This window comes from Pezoporus wallicus, unplaced genomic scaffold (assembly GCF_028554395.1).
Source record: "Pezoporus wallicus isolate ANWC-B61680 ecotype Strahan unplaced genomic scaffold, APGP_CSIRO_Pwel_v1 contig_11175, whole genome shotgun sequence".
Lineage (NCBI taxonomy): Eukaryota > Metazoa > Chordata > Aves > Psittaciformes > Psittacidae > Pezoporus > Pezoporus wallicus.
The window spans coordinates 469,327-485,338 of NW_026641536.1; the positions used below are offsets into that span (position 1 = coordinate 469,327).

The window sequence follows — 16,012 nt, forward strand, 5'->3', positions numbered from 1 at the left end:
GTTCTTGCTGAGAGCGTAGTGCTCAGAACTCTGTTATCCAGACTCTGAACTCCCTTCCTTGCCTTTGGCCTGTAAAATTGCCTACCCTAATTCTGCAAAGCCAAGAATTCAGGCTCAAGCATCCAGATCTCTTTGTTTTCTCCCAGGTTGTCTGCTTTCTTCTGTGTCAGCTTAGATGTAGTTTTATTTAAGAGTAGGAGACACTTTTGATAGACCACGTCCCTATCTATTTTTGTGCAGTGAGTTGGAGTGCATGTCTGCAGTGCTTGTCCATATGCTTGGGGTTTTTGAGTGTAGAAGCCCTGCAAGAAAAACACACTTTAATTGAGGTAAAATGTGAACTTCAGTTACCTGAGTCTTTTATGCATTGACTTTCACTGAATGTCCCTGGTGTGACCAGCAACATCAGATCACTTCAGCCTTCATTCCCCCTGGTAGCGTGGCTGATGTTTCTGGGACGTTTCTAGTGACCTAAAGTAGGAACTGGGAAGAACACTGATGGCACAAGTGTGGTAGGAGAGAAGGTGATCTGCATGAAAAATACCAAATGTATTTTGGGAATGGCTGAGGGAAGGGGGTGTGCTGGGAGCTGGCAGTTTCACTGCTGCGCACTCTGTGTGTGCTGCTTGCTTCAGTGGCCTGGGAAGGTGCATGCAAGTAGGAATTTGGTTTAGACAAGTAAGGTGAAGCTTAAGTATTCAGTAGGCAGTTTAACACTGCAGAGAGTACCAAGGGTGGTAGCAGAACCTTCACCTTTGTTCCTGCCTCTGCTTTAAGACTGCAGATTTTCTGGGCAACCTTGGCAAATCCCTATCCTTCTGACTCAGTTCTGCAGCTTTAAAACGGGGATTATGGGACTGACTCATACAGCAAAACACTTTCAGGTCCAAAGATAGGCGACTAAAACATGGGATTTAGTGTATTTTTATTGTAGTGAGTCTCACAACATCGATTTGTCTTTAGTTGGGGTGTGCTTTCAATCGCGAGAGAAGCTTGGGCCCTATGTTTTTAAATAATAGCACCATTTAACTTTTGGTGCAGATTTAACTTACGGCATAGCTACCGCATTTACCAGAGCTGTTTATCCTAATTGAAAACCCTGTTGACAGAGAAAACTTGCTGCAGATGAGTCCTTCCTGCTGTCTAACATTGTGTCTCTGTGCCCTTGTTAGCATAGCATGTTTTCTGATGCTGTTCCTTTGTTTTCCCACCCTTTCCCCCCAGCTTATTCTGGCTAAGGCTGTTCCTGAACAATGGCCTTGGCAAAGCTGGTGTAGCGTAGGGTGTGCTACAATGGTGCACAGTGGGGCTGGGGTACAGCCCCTCACCCCTTCCCGATAAATCCTCGTTGCTCGGCTGCATCAGCACAGGGCGCCTGGGAATTCCTTTGCCTTTGCCTGTCTCCAGTTGCCCTGCACGGGTGATGGTGGAAGCAGGTGCAAAGTGACACTGCTAAAATTAGTAATCTCAAGAGCTGTTTCTGCATGTGATGGGGGCATTTCAGCTCCCTCCCTGCTCCGGGATCCGCTTCCCTGGCAAACCCTGGGAAATCCTCCTAAACCAGCAGGAATCCAGCATTTCTTTAAGGAGTCTCTTTAAACACGGAGTTCTCAGTCCAGTTCAATGCCAGGACAGAGCAGGGCTCCGTTTTCCTCACTGCTCTGGTAGAGCAAGGATCACGGCTCTGCCAGTGCTTTGTCATGAAGAAGTGCAGTCTCTATCTAGAAAAACAGTCCCTCTTTGTCTTCTTCCTCTAATCCTTGACTTCTAAACAATAAACAAATGATCTATTTGCTCTAAAGCAAGATGGAATTAGGGGATGAAGGATCTCCCTTTGGGAGAGGATGAGGAATGTGCATCTGAAAATGCAGGTCAGGTTTTCTCTTTGTCTCTTTGGATTTGAGGCTTTGGTTTTGTTTTGGTTGAGGTTTCCCACAGGGTCTCATTGCATGCAGAAACGCACACATGTTGTTGGCGGTAGGACTTCTACAAGTCAGAATGAATTTTGTGACATGAAGCATTACTTAAATGGAAACCAAATAAAAAGAACCCAGAATCTCTCTCTTGTAGTTGAAGAACTGAAGCCAAAAAACTTAACTCATTTGGGGTATTCTGCTGTGTCCCTTTGTAACTGCCCTTACATGGGACAACAAAATCCAGCCTTTGGTGACCTCCTTGTTACCACTTTGTGGTTCTTGCTCTCCAGATGGATGCGTCAGTGTGGCATTCACAATGCCTGCAGAGTAGGATGTGCATATAACAATAGCAAAACAGTGGGAGAGGATTTTAACCACAAACTCTGATTTGGGAAGAATGGAAGTGCTTAATCTTCAGAACGTCTGTGGTTTTGCTTCTCTGTCGTAATGGAAAACTTGGTGCTTGTATAACCTGGGTGTAAGGACAAACAACTGGAATCTCCTTGAAAGGCTGCACGTTGGACTCTAAAAATAACCGGGAGAAACCCCTGATTTTTACCTCTGCTTTGATGTGGTGTGTAATGAAATGATGTTCCAAAGCTGTTCCTTTGGCAGAATGTGAGCAGTTGGGTTTGGTGGGACTTCTAAAGGATTTGTGTATGGAAGGTCGAGATGAAACTACAGCAGGTTTGGGAGGTGAGGGGGCAGCTGACGTGCATCTGCACACACCAGAGAGGTGCAAGGGTGCCCAAGATGGCAAAAGATGCTGAATATGTAAAGAAATGGGTGATTTTTGTGTCTTTTAGTGTAAGAAGTTGAACTCGGGTATGCATTTGAGCTGAGGTGGTATGTTTTGAACAGCGCCATAAACCCTTCTGTTTCCCTTGCTTTGACTCATGTTTTCATGCTTATTGACATCACAGTCAATGGAGATGTAAGCAGCTCAAATAAAACCTCTGGTTTTCACTTCCCCTTTGGGATTCTTGCAGTTAGTTTTAGATTTGAGGTGAAATAATGAATCGTGCACTAGAGGCCCTGGGGCAGCGCTCGCTGCAATGGCCTCTGTGTGTCAGCATCAATTCTGTCAGTGCTGCAGCGGCAGAAGCATGGTGCAGGCTTTAACCTTGGGAAAAGTGACCAGCTCTGCTATGATGCTCATGGAAAGTGACGTTTCTTTTATGTAAATCTGTATTTTAAAACCTCCCATGGACTGTCCTGAGCAAACAGACCGTGACTCTTCTCATTGCTCTTTACATCGCTGTGGATTTGTCAGTCCCAGTTGGAGGGTCTGGGACATGCGGTGGGAGCCTGGATGCTGCTTCCAGTTGATACTGTGTGTTTTGTGCTTAAAAAACTTTTATCAGGGTAAGTTCAGAACAAGGCAAAACTCCTTCTGGCTTTCAGAAGCCCCTCTCAACACCCGCAATGTGGGTGGAGTGTATGGTTTTTACGTACACCTTAGTAAAGCCCCTATAGGGCCCTAAACCAAGTCTCTGCTTTATGCCCCCAGTACCCTAATGGATGTGTATGGGTTTCTTCTGCCTCTCTGTACAGTTACAGGCTCCGCATGGCCTCTAGATGTCCTTCCTCCTCTTCGCATAACACCAGCACCAGGCAGTGCAAGAAATCCAACTGCATCGCACCCCACTTCCTTAAGGAATAGACTCTTCTGCATGTCCAACCACACCAGGTAGGGCGATGCAGCTGGGTGCTGCCGCGGGAGGATGCGTAGGGCTGCCTATCCTGTGCCTCTGTGAGCAAGGAGATGCTATACAGGAGATACCAGATACAGATATTACCCAAGCCTCAGGAAAGCCACAGTGTTGTTGCCCTTGTTGTAAGTGGTCACTGATGGCAAAAGGAGGTGTAAAGCAGGAGAGGTGTGTCAGAAGTGGGTTAAATCCAGCACAAGGGACACGGTCTTTGCTACTGATGTGTACTTGTATACTCTGGATCAAAAGGATCTGGTGGGGCAGGGTCAGCTCTTAGCCCCATGGAAGATGTGGGGAGAGTTTTCATTCATTTGTGAGCTTTTAAGCCATGAGGTGTTCTGTTGCTCCTCTGGGTGCTGGAGGAGGAGGTTTGAAGATGGTGGTGATTTTGGTAAGGATGAGGTTTGTCCCCATCTTAGAAGAAAGTGCTGTTTGTATCTGATCGTAGTACAGAGTAAAGTGCTCTGAGATCTTTTAAGCTGGATGTGTAAATGCTGAATGAATTACTAGCTCTGACCAAAAGAAAGTATGCCTGGGAATGTGTGTTGTGCCTGGCTGCTTTGGTTGGATGCCAGAAGCTCCAGGACCACTATTACAATGCAAATTGCACTGTTACAATAATATACAAAGACACTAGCTGGGACTGTGGTGAGATAAACTGATGTAATGAAGCTTATAGGGGCTGGGACAAATTAATGACCTGGCCCAGTGGCATTGGTGAAGCTGAATGAATTTCCTGTTGGTTGACTTTACACAAGACACTGTCTTCTGCTGCTTCATTTCCCTATCTGTAACACACAGATACCTCCTTTATGCTGCTGTAACAGCTAAGGAACATGATACATGTGTAAAGCTAAAACAGCCAGCAAAATCAAGATGCTGCAGCCTGAAATTTATTCTTTGTTAAGTATGTTCAGAAAAATAACTTCTGGGGGACAAATTAGTGAGATTGTGAAGTTTATTATCTCCTGAATGATGGGGGTGTTTGCTAAGGAAATGTTAACGTCCCCCCCTAAGGCATAGACCGTTCAGTTGTGGGAAGCCTTAACACAGAACTGACTTTACACAAGTGAAATCGGGGGCATCTTCTCCCTGCTCCCAGCTCAGGGTAACGGGGCAGGTGCTCTGACTACTGATTCTTAAAGCTGACACTGATTAAATGCAACTCTCTGTGTTTTCAGGTACTAAGAACTTGGAAAAGGTGAGGTGAAGTGATCCTCAAGCATTATCCTTTCCTGCTTTTTCTCACACGAGGTGAGACAGCTCCCTCAGCAGGTAACAGGGACAGTAGTTTCTTCTGCTGGAAGCACTGGCTCGCTTGCTGTCACATCGTCCTTCCTTCCAGAGGGAGAGAGCACAGAGCAGGCCTCCTGCCTTCTCCAGAGTGATGAGCTGTGGCTGCTGGTGAGGGGTGATCTCGGGGTCCCCTGTGCATGGAGTCCGCATGTCCCCATCCAGCGTCGAGAAGTGTTCAGACACTTGCAGGCAGATGAAGCGTGTTCAGAGGGTTGATGGGTCTGGATGAGTCTCCTCCTCCTGGTGAACACAGAGGGGTTTAACATACTATGCAATTCAATTCTGAAAAGACTGTTACATCCTTTTAGTTCCTGCTTTACATCCTAACGGGTAAAGAATGGGGCATCCCATGGAAATCCATGAGGGGAGTGGTAGGTTTTACTGAGGTTTCCACATCTGAAGTCTGGGGGTATCCCAGTCTCTTGACTTTGTACCATTAGCTTTAATGGGCGTAATGCCATTGCTTTCCAAGTGGGTCAGGACCCACTAGTTTTTGGGAAGTCCACCTGTGAAATGCACTGGTCACCCAGTTTCATAAAGGGATAAGCATCCATTTCTCAAAAGCTGCCATTACATTTGTTGCTGGCCTGGTGCTCCTGTCATAGTCAGGATTGATTTGTTTAGAGTATCAAACTTGCATGTTGCTGTGCAGTACCAAGTGACATTTCTCCTTAGATACAGAGCTTGTGATTGCAGCCCTCAATGCAAGCATGTTCTGTTACAGTGGTCCAGCAGAGAGGACATCCATGAAGGTAGCTGGCAGCCAGGATAGACAAGTTGCAGAACCACATGGGTCAGTTGGTAAAACACAGTGCAAAAAAGGTCTCTTACCTCTTGTTCCAAAATGGTGACAATCACACACTGGTGCATCATCTACCAGGGGTGCTTCCCCAGACCCCTTCATCTCAACACAAGATGAAGGATTCCTTCTGTCAAGATAAGTTACTGCAGGATCCCTGCTAAGGTAGCATCTGGGTTTGGGGTTTTTCAAGGAGTCCAGGGGGGTGATTGCCCTCTTTCCCCCTATTTCAGCCAGTTTATTCCTCTCCTTGCCTTTGCACTCCACACAGATAAGCATACATCTGTGTATGCACAAGTTAGGTAAGAAAAATTAAGTGCCCGGTTGATACTCCTTCCCTGGAAAAGTGAAAAAAAAGAGATCAATTTTAGATATATCTTCATATGTATATGACATATATATTAATATATATGTATGAAATTACTGAAAACAGTTAATTTTGTATAGTTTTGCTGAGAATCAAATTGTTCAACATGAATCCAAAAGCTTTAAACAAGAACCATTGGGTTTGTGCATTGTGAAATTGTTTTAGCTACGTGTTGTTTGAGTTGGAAAGAAAAGGTCTTCGGGATCTTCTATTACCCAGCTACAGATTTTTTTGGATAAACCCCTGCTGGAGGCTTTCTAAGTGCAATTGTGGTCTGGGGGAAGGCTGAGCTGCTGAGAACTACATGAGCCATAAAAAGCTACATCCCCTTCCATGTTGGAAGTTCAAGACTGATACCATTGAGTGCAGGCTTTGTGGGGAGAGCCCCTGCCACTGCTGGCTGCTCTGGCTCTAGGATTTGTCCCCTCTTGAGCTTTTTTTGCTAGCAATAATTTCCTCTTTCCCTATGTGATGTAGCAATCCCAAAAGAAGGCTGAAACTGTTCGCAGTAGCCTGGGAAGACAGATTCTCATCATCCATCCAAACCAGTTGGAAGCGAGTATCCAGATCTGCTTGGCAGCTTGGTAAACCGTGGTCAAATAGCACAGAAATCAAGTTCCTGGCCTTAGGCGTATCTCAGAGAAGCTGGCGTGTACATAGAGCTCCCTGATCACTTCAGCTCGCTTCAGTTTTGCACAAGATGTCTGAAGTTTTAATGTATTTTCTCTCCATGTTTTCTCCTTCCTCTCATCATCTAGTACTAGTATGGTAAACCCTGTTCTTTCAATTCTCTTCCTGCGTGTGTGGACAGCATCTAGATCATCTGAAAACTGAATATACGGAGCTAATAAAATCTAGCTCCGGTCTCCTCTGTCTTAAAGCACCGGTATGATGTTCCCTTGCTTTCCTGAGTGCAGAGATCACCCTGAGTGTATAAACGTTCCTTGGTCACACAAGGATTGTTGCCAGGGAAGAGCGTTCTTGCCATGCAGCCCAAATCCTGCTTTGAACGCTCCGTTCTTCTGAGATCCCTTCAACTTCCAGCAACAGTAAGTGAAATTCAGTACAGAGTGTCTGGCACGGATGCTGCTGAGTTTAGTGCCTTTAAGGCATACCAATGAGGTTAGAAGAGGTCGCTTTTGTGCAATTTATTCTTGCTGCTTTTTTTAGTGTGGTATTAACTACAGTAACGGACAAACTCAAGGAGAGAAGTATGTAAATTGTGATATAGGAACATTTGTTTTCCCCAGAGGAATTCTGCTTTCTCACATGAGCCTGTAAATATGTATTTACACTTTTCAAAGCACGTCTTTATGTCCTTCCTGGTTGTAAATGCTCTGTTTTTAAAGTTTTATAACGCGGGTTACTCAGCCAAGAGACCGGAGCACACAGCTTTATATTGTACTGCTCTGTCTGAGGCGTCGAAGCTGGGGCAGAGGAATATCCACGCCACTGACAAGAAACACCCCATGGTTGCACCAGACTTTTCCTTGTTTTCCCTCAGATAACAAAAGCAGGAGGTTGGGGGGGGGGGAAATTGCTTTTTCTTGCAGAAAAAAAGGATCAGTTCAAATGGTGTCATTGCTCTGCTATTTATCCACAGTAAATTCAGGAAAGTTTGCCATTTTTTATTGCCCAAGGCAGATTTTCACAGTTTTGCAGCAAATTTTTAAGCTCCCCCCGTGCCTGCTGCTGAAACGTGGAATTTTGCTCTTGACCAATATCCCAAGTTCTCATGAAAATCCAAGGAGAGGGTGGGGAACAAGCTCAGGTTTTGCATGTAGGAATTAGTGACACTGGTAGCTCCGCAGTGCTCTCGGGACAAGGCTGATACTGAGATGCTTATACAGAATCAACCGTGTGGAGATGTGGTGGAACCTGGTTGGTTTGTGGGTTCTGACCATTCCTCTGAGGGCTGAAAGCTCTGTTGTCTGTCTGCCGTGTAAAGAAAAAGAACAATAAATTCATGTGACAAACAGCATTATGGAAATAGTGATGGTTATTCCAGCAGAGGAAGTGTTCAAAATGGAGATTGGATGTAGTCCAGTTCTGAAACAGTGGGATGGGGGGCAGGAGGCAGGAGGGGAGGAAGGAGATGGAAATGTCACCTTGGTCTGTCAAGCTCCAAGCGTGTGGTTACTGCAGACTGAGCTCTCCCAAGAGCTTCAAACTCTGGGTCTACAGGGCTGGATGAGCAGCACGGAAGCTCTTTGTAGTTTGGACTCTCCATTCAAAGCCCAAGCTCTTGTAGCGTTGTGGGAGCAACACAACACAATGAACACCAAGGGTTTCTGTAGCTATGGGAAGGTGAAGCTTTGAGCAAGGTGGGAAGTGGGAGGTATTTCACTTCCTAGAAATGATCCCTGTTTCATTCATCTTGGTTCAAGGATTTGCTCCATCACACCTCAAGGGGAATTTTACACCTTTCCAGGGCTGTGGAACTTGGCGCTTACTTGAGGGACTCAGTGTGCAGCCATTCATCACTGCTGCATTAATTCAGCTATTAAAAACAATGGCAGATACAACAAACAGGTTTGGGAACAGATGAAGCGTAGGTATGAATGTTAATTTCACATATGCTAAAAGTGGCTCTTTCACCCCAGAAAATCTGAAGATTCTTTATGCATTATAAATGTGATCTGTGGGTAAAAGATCATTGCTGCCATCACTGCACCTTGCTGCCTTGCCTGCAGCAGCCTCACAGCTCACAGTGCTGCAGCCTACCTGATCTTTATTAAATGCCACTCAGCTTCAGTTCCTTCCATGAGGAACTTCTGAAATACTCTCAACCTAAACTGCTACATACTTCCACTGCTCTGAGCCACCACGGGAAGCAGCAGTAACTACTCCTTTTTGTAAGAGCTGTGGCTTTTGGGAGAGAAGGCTACCTTCAAAAACAGGCAAGGAGAAAAACCTGCAGTGAAGCTGCTGCCTTAGTACTGCTTTACTTACACCGTGTGTATTGTGCTGCTTGCAGCTGCTGGGAGGCAGGAGGATGCAGAGAACAAGATGCTGCTGGGAGCAGAGTGTCTGGGTGAGGCTATTTGAGACTTTGATGCTGGTGCCAATTGTAAATGGTCTTTCAAGGCGATAGGACACCCAGAGCATTGTGTATGCTCAGGAAAAATCTCCAAACCAACACTTAGTGGACATGGAGGAGACAAGTACATCACACCCGAGATCCCCAGCATCTTGTCACCTCGGATGTGGGCTGTGGAACAGCAGTAGGAATAGAAACGTACATCAGGCACTGCTGAGTAACGTTTTCCTGCACTATAGCAATGGAGCCTTTCACCTCCAGGCCTTTGGCTTGCACCAAGCCAAGGTCATTGCTCAGGGGTAGTTGTGCCTGGTGATGAGCAGCCTGGGGGAAGGAGCAGTGATACTCCCAGCCTGGTCCCACAAGGGCACAGAGGGCACACACAAACAGCGCTGTGCCTTCTGATGCGAGAGACATTCCGCTGGGTTTAGGGATGAGCCAGCCTGGGAAGCTGACAGGGAAGCACGTTCTGGCCTACTGGTCAGGAACAAGCACCACTTACTCTCCAGTGAAGAAGATGAGGGGGACAGACAGGTGCTGGGGGTAGGAGGGAATTTCAAGCTGTGCTTGCATTTGCTTTATGACTTGCTTTGCAGCTGCCTTGGAAGGAGAAGAGGCAGTTGTTAAAGATTAGACTGCTCTGGAAATATTCTTAGATATGAGATGCTCATGCAAATAGTCTCCCCCCTCCTTTCACTGCTCCGCTAAGTTCTGGGTCACCTTGACTTCCACAGGGTTTTGAATAGATTTCTCTCTATTCATTTTTCTTTGTGCCATTGGCTGTGCACAGAGCTAGGCAGGAGGGTGCTATCTCCAGGCTCATCTCCTTCTCACCCCTCCAGCGGGAGGGTGTTCCACATCCTCTGTGGAGCACACTGTTTGGGAACAAGCCTTACGTCAGAAAATTGGCACTATAAGACATCTTGCTCACTGTTATCTTGTCATCTACATAATGTTTATACATTGAATCTTCCTACAGCTGGAATACTTAACTGATACTCCCTGAACTTCATCCTCTGATTTCTCTAGGAAGTGCAGTGATTAAGGCTTACCTAGGGTGCATTGATTTAGGATTGCATCTTAGTTTAACCTTGGGATGTGAAATACCCAGATGATCTCCTTTAGTACTCTGTCTAGTAGATAATGTCCGTCCCCGAGTTCAACTTCTCTTTGTGCCTAGCATCAACTAATTAGGGTCCTTTCATAGTTGATATTTCTTTTCTGCAAGGATGTTTATACATCAAATAAGCCATACCTCAGGCTTACTTTGATAAACTACCCAAAGAATTATTTAAGTCTTTTAGAGTTTGACTTTTTCTCTCTTCACCACTTACATCATTTCCTTCTGTGCCATTCCAGCTTTTATTTTTTGGAAAGAATAAAACCCAACCAAACAAAATTCTCTTTCAGGCAAGAACTAACGGAGACGTCATCTGAAGGAAGGGGGAAATAGTGCTGTAACTGATGCCAGACCTTAAGTGTATTGCTTCAAACTCATTACTCAGTTTTCTCTGCATGATACAGGCATAGGGATTGCATAAATGTTCCAGACCTGGTTTCAGCAGTGGTGTCTGCAGAGGAATAATTGCATCCATACCTCCCCATGCATCTAGCCAGTGATTTGGCCAGCCCTCCTTGTCACAGTGTGTGCTGCAAGCTTCTCATTTGTGTCTGCTTTGTAACAGTGAAACACTGACTTCTGACACACAAGAAATGAGTTCTCACTTGCTACCATCCGTTGCTGGTGACATCTCAGTAAGTAACATCTGAATTTGTCAGTGTTCTTTCCTGAGTCCTCCTCTATTCCACAATCCTTTGCTACTAAGAACACTGTTGTGAATAAAGCCCCTTTCTCACACAGGGTGTTTCTAGAGATGTTAAATATCACTGTAACAAAATGCCCATTCTATTGGTGTAATGAGTTTAACCAAGTCCTTCTCCGCAGGGCTGCTCTGAATCTCTTCTCTGCCCAACCTGTAGCTGTGCCTGGGATTGCTCCGACCCAGGTGCAGGACCTTGCACTTGGCATGGTTAAACTCCATGAGGTTGGCATCAGCCCACCTCACAAGCGTGTCAAGGTCCCTCTGGATGACATTCCTTCCCTCCAGGGTATCAACCGACCCACACAGCTCGGTGTCATCGGCAAACTTGCTGAGGGCGCGCTCAATCCCACTGTCCATGTCACTGAATCAAATCAAATAGCAAACTGGCTTCAACACTTCTCCCTTTCTCTATTTCCTCTCATTTCTTCCTCTTTCTCTATTTCCATTACGTAAGAAGCTTTCTTACAGCCAGGGTGCCCATCCTACCAGTGCCAGACTCCTTAGCACCTGCACAATACCCATTTTCTAAGACTTTTGATAGTTGTTTTTGGCTTTTCAATAACTTTCAATGCACTCCTCTAATGCATAATGAAACTGGGGAAAATACCTGGGAATTGCTCTGCAACACTAAAACTCCCTAAAATCCTGGAGAGCTGGAAGAGTTTGTTAAGAAAATAGGGAAAAGGGACTTTCAGGCAGCCTCCTGCATAACTTTTTTGTTTGGTTGGGTTTTTTTAAGTTATACTTTAATATTTCAGTGCTAGACGTGTGGTGGATTTTGCAGATATGCGATACATGATCAGGAGTACACGTTGCATGAGATGATGCCAAATGTAGAACTGGCTCTCTTTGCTCTTCACTTACCACTTCCCACCAAATTAAATGCCACTAAGGCATTTAATGCCGGCTTTTCTGGCGTTTTGCATAGTTTTAGAGCCTGCTCTTGTAGGCTTCAAGTATCAGTAGGCTTCGCCCAAATGACAGCTTGCTCTGGCAGCTGGACATGGTCACAGCAGGCAACAGAGTGAGAATGTCGGGGACACACAGACCCTGCACTTGGCCTTGTTGAACCTCATGAGGTTCACATGGGGCCACGTGGAGTCTGCCCAGGTCCCTTAGGACGGCATCCCCTCCCTCAGGTGTGTCAACTGCACCACACCGCTTGGTGGCATCTGCAGACTTGCTGAGGGTGCGCTCGATCCCACTATCTGTGTCCCTGATGAAGATGTTAGTTATAGCAATCGTTACAGAAAGGAGCAGCCTCATGGGAGGCAATAGCTTTCTCAGCACAGAACTAGGCTAGACAGCTGTTAAAAGTGCTACATCTACCAGTTTCTTTGGACTATGAGCAGAAGGGGGCAGATAGATACAGTAAAACGACAAAGCCGGGTTTGTAGGGCAGCAGCAGCTCCTGCCTGAGCATCCTCCCTGTGCGGTGACATCGCTGGATGAGCGGCGCCCGCAGCGCAGCGCAGCGCAGGAGACGTGCCTTCAATTCCCCACTGCTAAAACACCTCCAGGCGGCCCTGGGCAAGTCTCTGCCTCTCCCTGCTGCAGACGGGGGCTAAGGACACCTCCCTGCTGCATCGGGGTCTGAGCTACCTGCAGGCGCCTCTCCTGCTCCGGCTGCTGCTGGAACCCGGCAGTCTTCCATCTGCGGTGCGCTGTGTCCCCCGCAGCGCTCCTGGAAAGCACCGGTGACTCACAGGGCTCCTGCAGGCAGCATCCTCTGCCCTGGCAGAGGGAGTTTTTAAAGTGAAGATGAATCAGCCGAGCCAGACTTCCCCGCGAGTTAACTCCTGGCTTCTCCTGCACACAAACCGCCTTGGCTGACGTTTCCGTCCCAAGAGGCGCAGCAGCCCCAGCCCTGCGGGAGGCAAAGCCAAGGGCATCCATGGGCAGGTTTCTGGGTACCTGCGCTACCCGCTCCTTCCCCTTGGGTACCTCCGGAAGAGGCGTGAGGGGGTTAACGCTCCCGGCTGGGCTAGCGCTTCCTTGTGCCTCCGGGAAGAGCCGCCGCACCCGGGCACGGGGAGGGAGGGACACTGCAGCAGGGCAGCGGAGGCGTTATTTAACCGCGCCTGCAGTCTCCTCCCCCGCGCCTGCTTTGCCGAGGGAAGGGGGGAGCGGGCCGAGAGGAAGGAATGAACCGCGCGGCCGGGGCGCGCTGGGGGCTGCCGGAGCGCGGGGCCTGCGCCGGGAGCCGCCGGGACCGCACCGGCTGCTCCGCGGGGCTCCTGCGCTGAGCTCCCAACGGGGAGGTTGGGCTCGGAAGGCCGAGAGCAGCGGGCATCGCTCTGGTGCTTCAGCATCTGCCGTGCCCCCCTCAGGGGCCGGGGGCAGGGGCAGGTTTGAGGTCCAGGGCAGAAAACTCCTCGTGTTCCTCTCAGAAGATGTGCCGAAGATCATGGGCAAGGTAGCGGCTGGGTTTGGACATTTTGGCTCCGCAAGAAGGAAAGAGACTCATGTCTCTGCTGTGGCTATGGATGATACCCTAGAAGAGGTCGGTCCTCGTTGCTTAATGCTTGTTTGTGCCTGAGGCCACCAGCCCTGCCTGGGACTCGCCACAGGACTCCTGGAAGAGGCAGAGAGGTCTCAATGCAGGTACCAGTGAGAATCCCCTGACCCGTTCGTGCTGCTGCTCCACCTTGAACAGGGAGGAAGGAGCATCCTCCGGGCTGGGGGAGAGGCACCATTGCTCGGGGGGTCTCCTCCTGCCCGCTGAGGGGGGACAGAAGCTTCTCAGAGCTGCTGGGCTCAGCCCCATGACTAACAGGAAGGACTCGAAGATTGCTATGGACTCCCCTCCGGTGACCTCCAGCTCTGCAGCAGGCCCTGTTACCTTCTCACATGTTTTCGGGCAGCAGTGCCAGCTTATGGAAGCAGGTAAGAGAGAAACGTGTGCAAGTACAACCTCATCGTCCTGCATCTCATCTCCTGGTTTGCAGATCTCTTCCCTCCCATCGTCTTTCCCAAGTTCTTCATCAGACCTGGTCTTATCCAAAGGGAAAGTTGGAGTGACTCCTGTCACATCTGTGTAGCTCCCTCAACTTCTCCCAAAACTACCTAAAACCTTTGTGTCCAAGTAGTTACAACTACGAGGCAAGGGTTGGGGTGATTGCACGTTTTTGGGTTAACGTGGTCTGGAGCAAACTGCTCTTTGCCTGGTAGAGGATGTTCCCATTGTGTTTGGATGTGTACACGACATGTATAGCAATTTTTCCAGTTTCAAAACAATGCCTTTCCAACTAGAGGCTGGTTTGCAGTTTTGGAGGGCGACTCTTGCAGTACAGAGCCTCTCGTGGTGTGTGGATCTTTACTTCGGTGTTCAATTTGACAAAGGACAAAGTGTTTGGTTGTTTTCCTTTGCTTCTTCTGGCTGTTTCTGTTACCATAGCACCTAGAAGCTCTGTTCCCTTTCCCAGGTGTTTTCATACACTTGTAATGTCTCTGCAGATGGGCCTGGTTGCACGTTGTTTGTGGCTTTTGGGTATTAAGAAGGGTGTGTGTAACATGGCTTATCCCAGATGTTAAATTTTTGCCTCTTGCTTTGCTCTAGCATCCTGCATCCTCCTTCATACTTGAGAGTACCCAAGACAGATTAGTACAATGAATCTTTTCCCTACCCCTGCTTCCAGGTAGCTTGGAGAATGGATGGATGTATTTATTTGCAGCTGTGGAGAAAGCCTGGGTTTTAGCAATGATAACATCTGCTCTGAATTTCTAGGGCTTGTTTCACTGGGACCTGATTATTACTGTTGGATGGTGCCATGTATCTTGCACATACGTTCTCCAAAGTGTCCCATCCCCCCTTTCCTCTTTTTCTCTCTCTTCTCCCCAGCTGATTCTGTGACTAATGAGGTTTGATTGTAATGTTGCTGTTTCTGTGCTGAGATACAAAATATTACGTATTGGGGGTTAGCTGCAGATCTGTGGGTGACTTCTGTTGTGCCTCTCATAGTACTTGCACAGGCTGAGCTTGGAGAGTGACTCCATAGCTGACATATCCCCAGCTCATCAGGCCTGTGACCATGCTGCTGCCTCCAAGGAAATGGCAGGCAGTTTTTCAAGAGGGTTTGGTGTTAATATTCTGTATTATACGGCCTGGGATCAGTCCAAAGGTACTGGATCTGTTGTACTGGATGTGACGCAGAGAGGAGATGTGTGAAAAGCCCTAGTCCTGGGTGAGCAATGTGTTTTCCAAATTAGTAAGACTGATCAGCTGGGAAAGCGTAAGTGGTCGTTTTAGTTTGGTTTCTCTTTCCTGTAGAAACCCCAGAGAGGAAACCTGTGATTCCAGGGCTGTTGAACCCCACCTCAGTAACGCAACCATAAGATTTTCTCCTTTTGTGTGGATCATTTTAGCAGGATTTTCTAGATGCCTTCTCGGGCATGTGCAGCCTGCAGGTACAAGGTACAATGCAATGTAGGGGTGGCTGCCATGAGAGTCACTGATACCCAAAGCAAATGGGTAGATACATGTGATATACATCTGTTTCCATTCCTATTCTTATGACAATATAAGCTCAGCATACCTGCAAGCAGCATTTTGGTTGATGTGTTTGTGGATTTGCCTGTGTTCATAGGGCCTGTGTAAGCTGCCACTGTACTCTGGGGTTTTAATGTGCCCTAAGGGAGCAGGAGTGGATACAGGCTTGGGATGCCAAGCTCCATAATTTATTTATGTCCTATGCTCAAAGTGACACTTGGGGTGAGCTATAAAAGGTCACTGCATCGTGTAGGGCTGCGCAAGGCCTTTACAGACCATAAACCCAAGATCCTGTGAATCTTCTGCAGTGATTTCTGAGGAGCTGTGTGTGGGGCCAAGTTCTCACCTCTACAGGCCAGATTTCATGAGCAAGACTTGTAGGCACTCAAGTACCACATCACTGCTGATGGTGACATTTGGGCTGTTTTTAATAACTGTGATGTGCTTGAATGTTAAAGGTTCTGGCCTGAATTAAATGTCAGGTTATGTGCCTGCAGAAATACTGAACTCCAGATAAATCACAGAATTGACAGCACAGCTTTCATGTACCACCTGGAAAGAGCTCGATTT

The 16,012-nt window shown here is 47.4% G+C and overlaps 2 protein-coding genes across 4 annotated transcripts in view; both read left to right on the forward strand.

Annotated features, from left to right (window-relative positions):
- Window positions 1-8,071, forward strand: part of PRDM2 (PR/SET domain 2) — a 73,807-nt gene extending 65,736 nt beyond the window's left edge. For all 3 annotated transcript variants that reach the window (XM_057424177.1, XM_057424179.1, XM_057424180.1), the window contains 2 exons: window positions 3,471-3,606; window positions 4,810-8,071. In XM_057424177.1, the coding sequence (XP_057280160.1) occupies window positions 3,471-3,579 (109 nt within the window). In that variant the 3' untranslated portion in view covers window positions 3,580-3,606; window positions 4,810-8,071. The remainder of the gene's footprint in view (window positions 1-3,470; window positions 3,607-4,809) is intronic.
- A 5,512-nt stretch (window positions 8,072-13,583) lies between these two features.
- Window positions 13,584-16,012, forward strand: part of KAZN (kazrin, periplakin interacting protein) — a 218,301-nt gene continuing 215,872 nt past the window's right edge. The window contains exon 1 of the mRNA XM_057424203.1: window positions 13,584-13,839. Coding sequence (XP_057280186.1) covers window positions 13,719-13,839 — 121 coding nt within the window. The 5' untranslated portion in view covers window positions 13,584-13,718. The remainder of the gene's footprint in view (window positions 13,840-16,012) is intronic.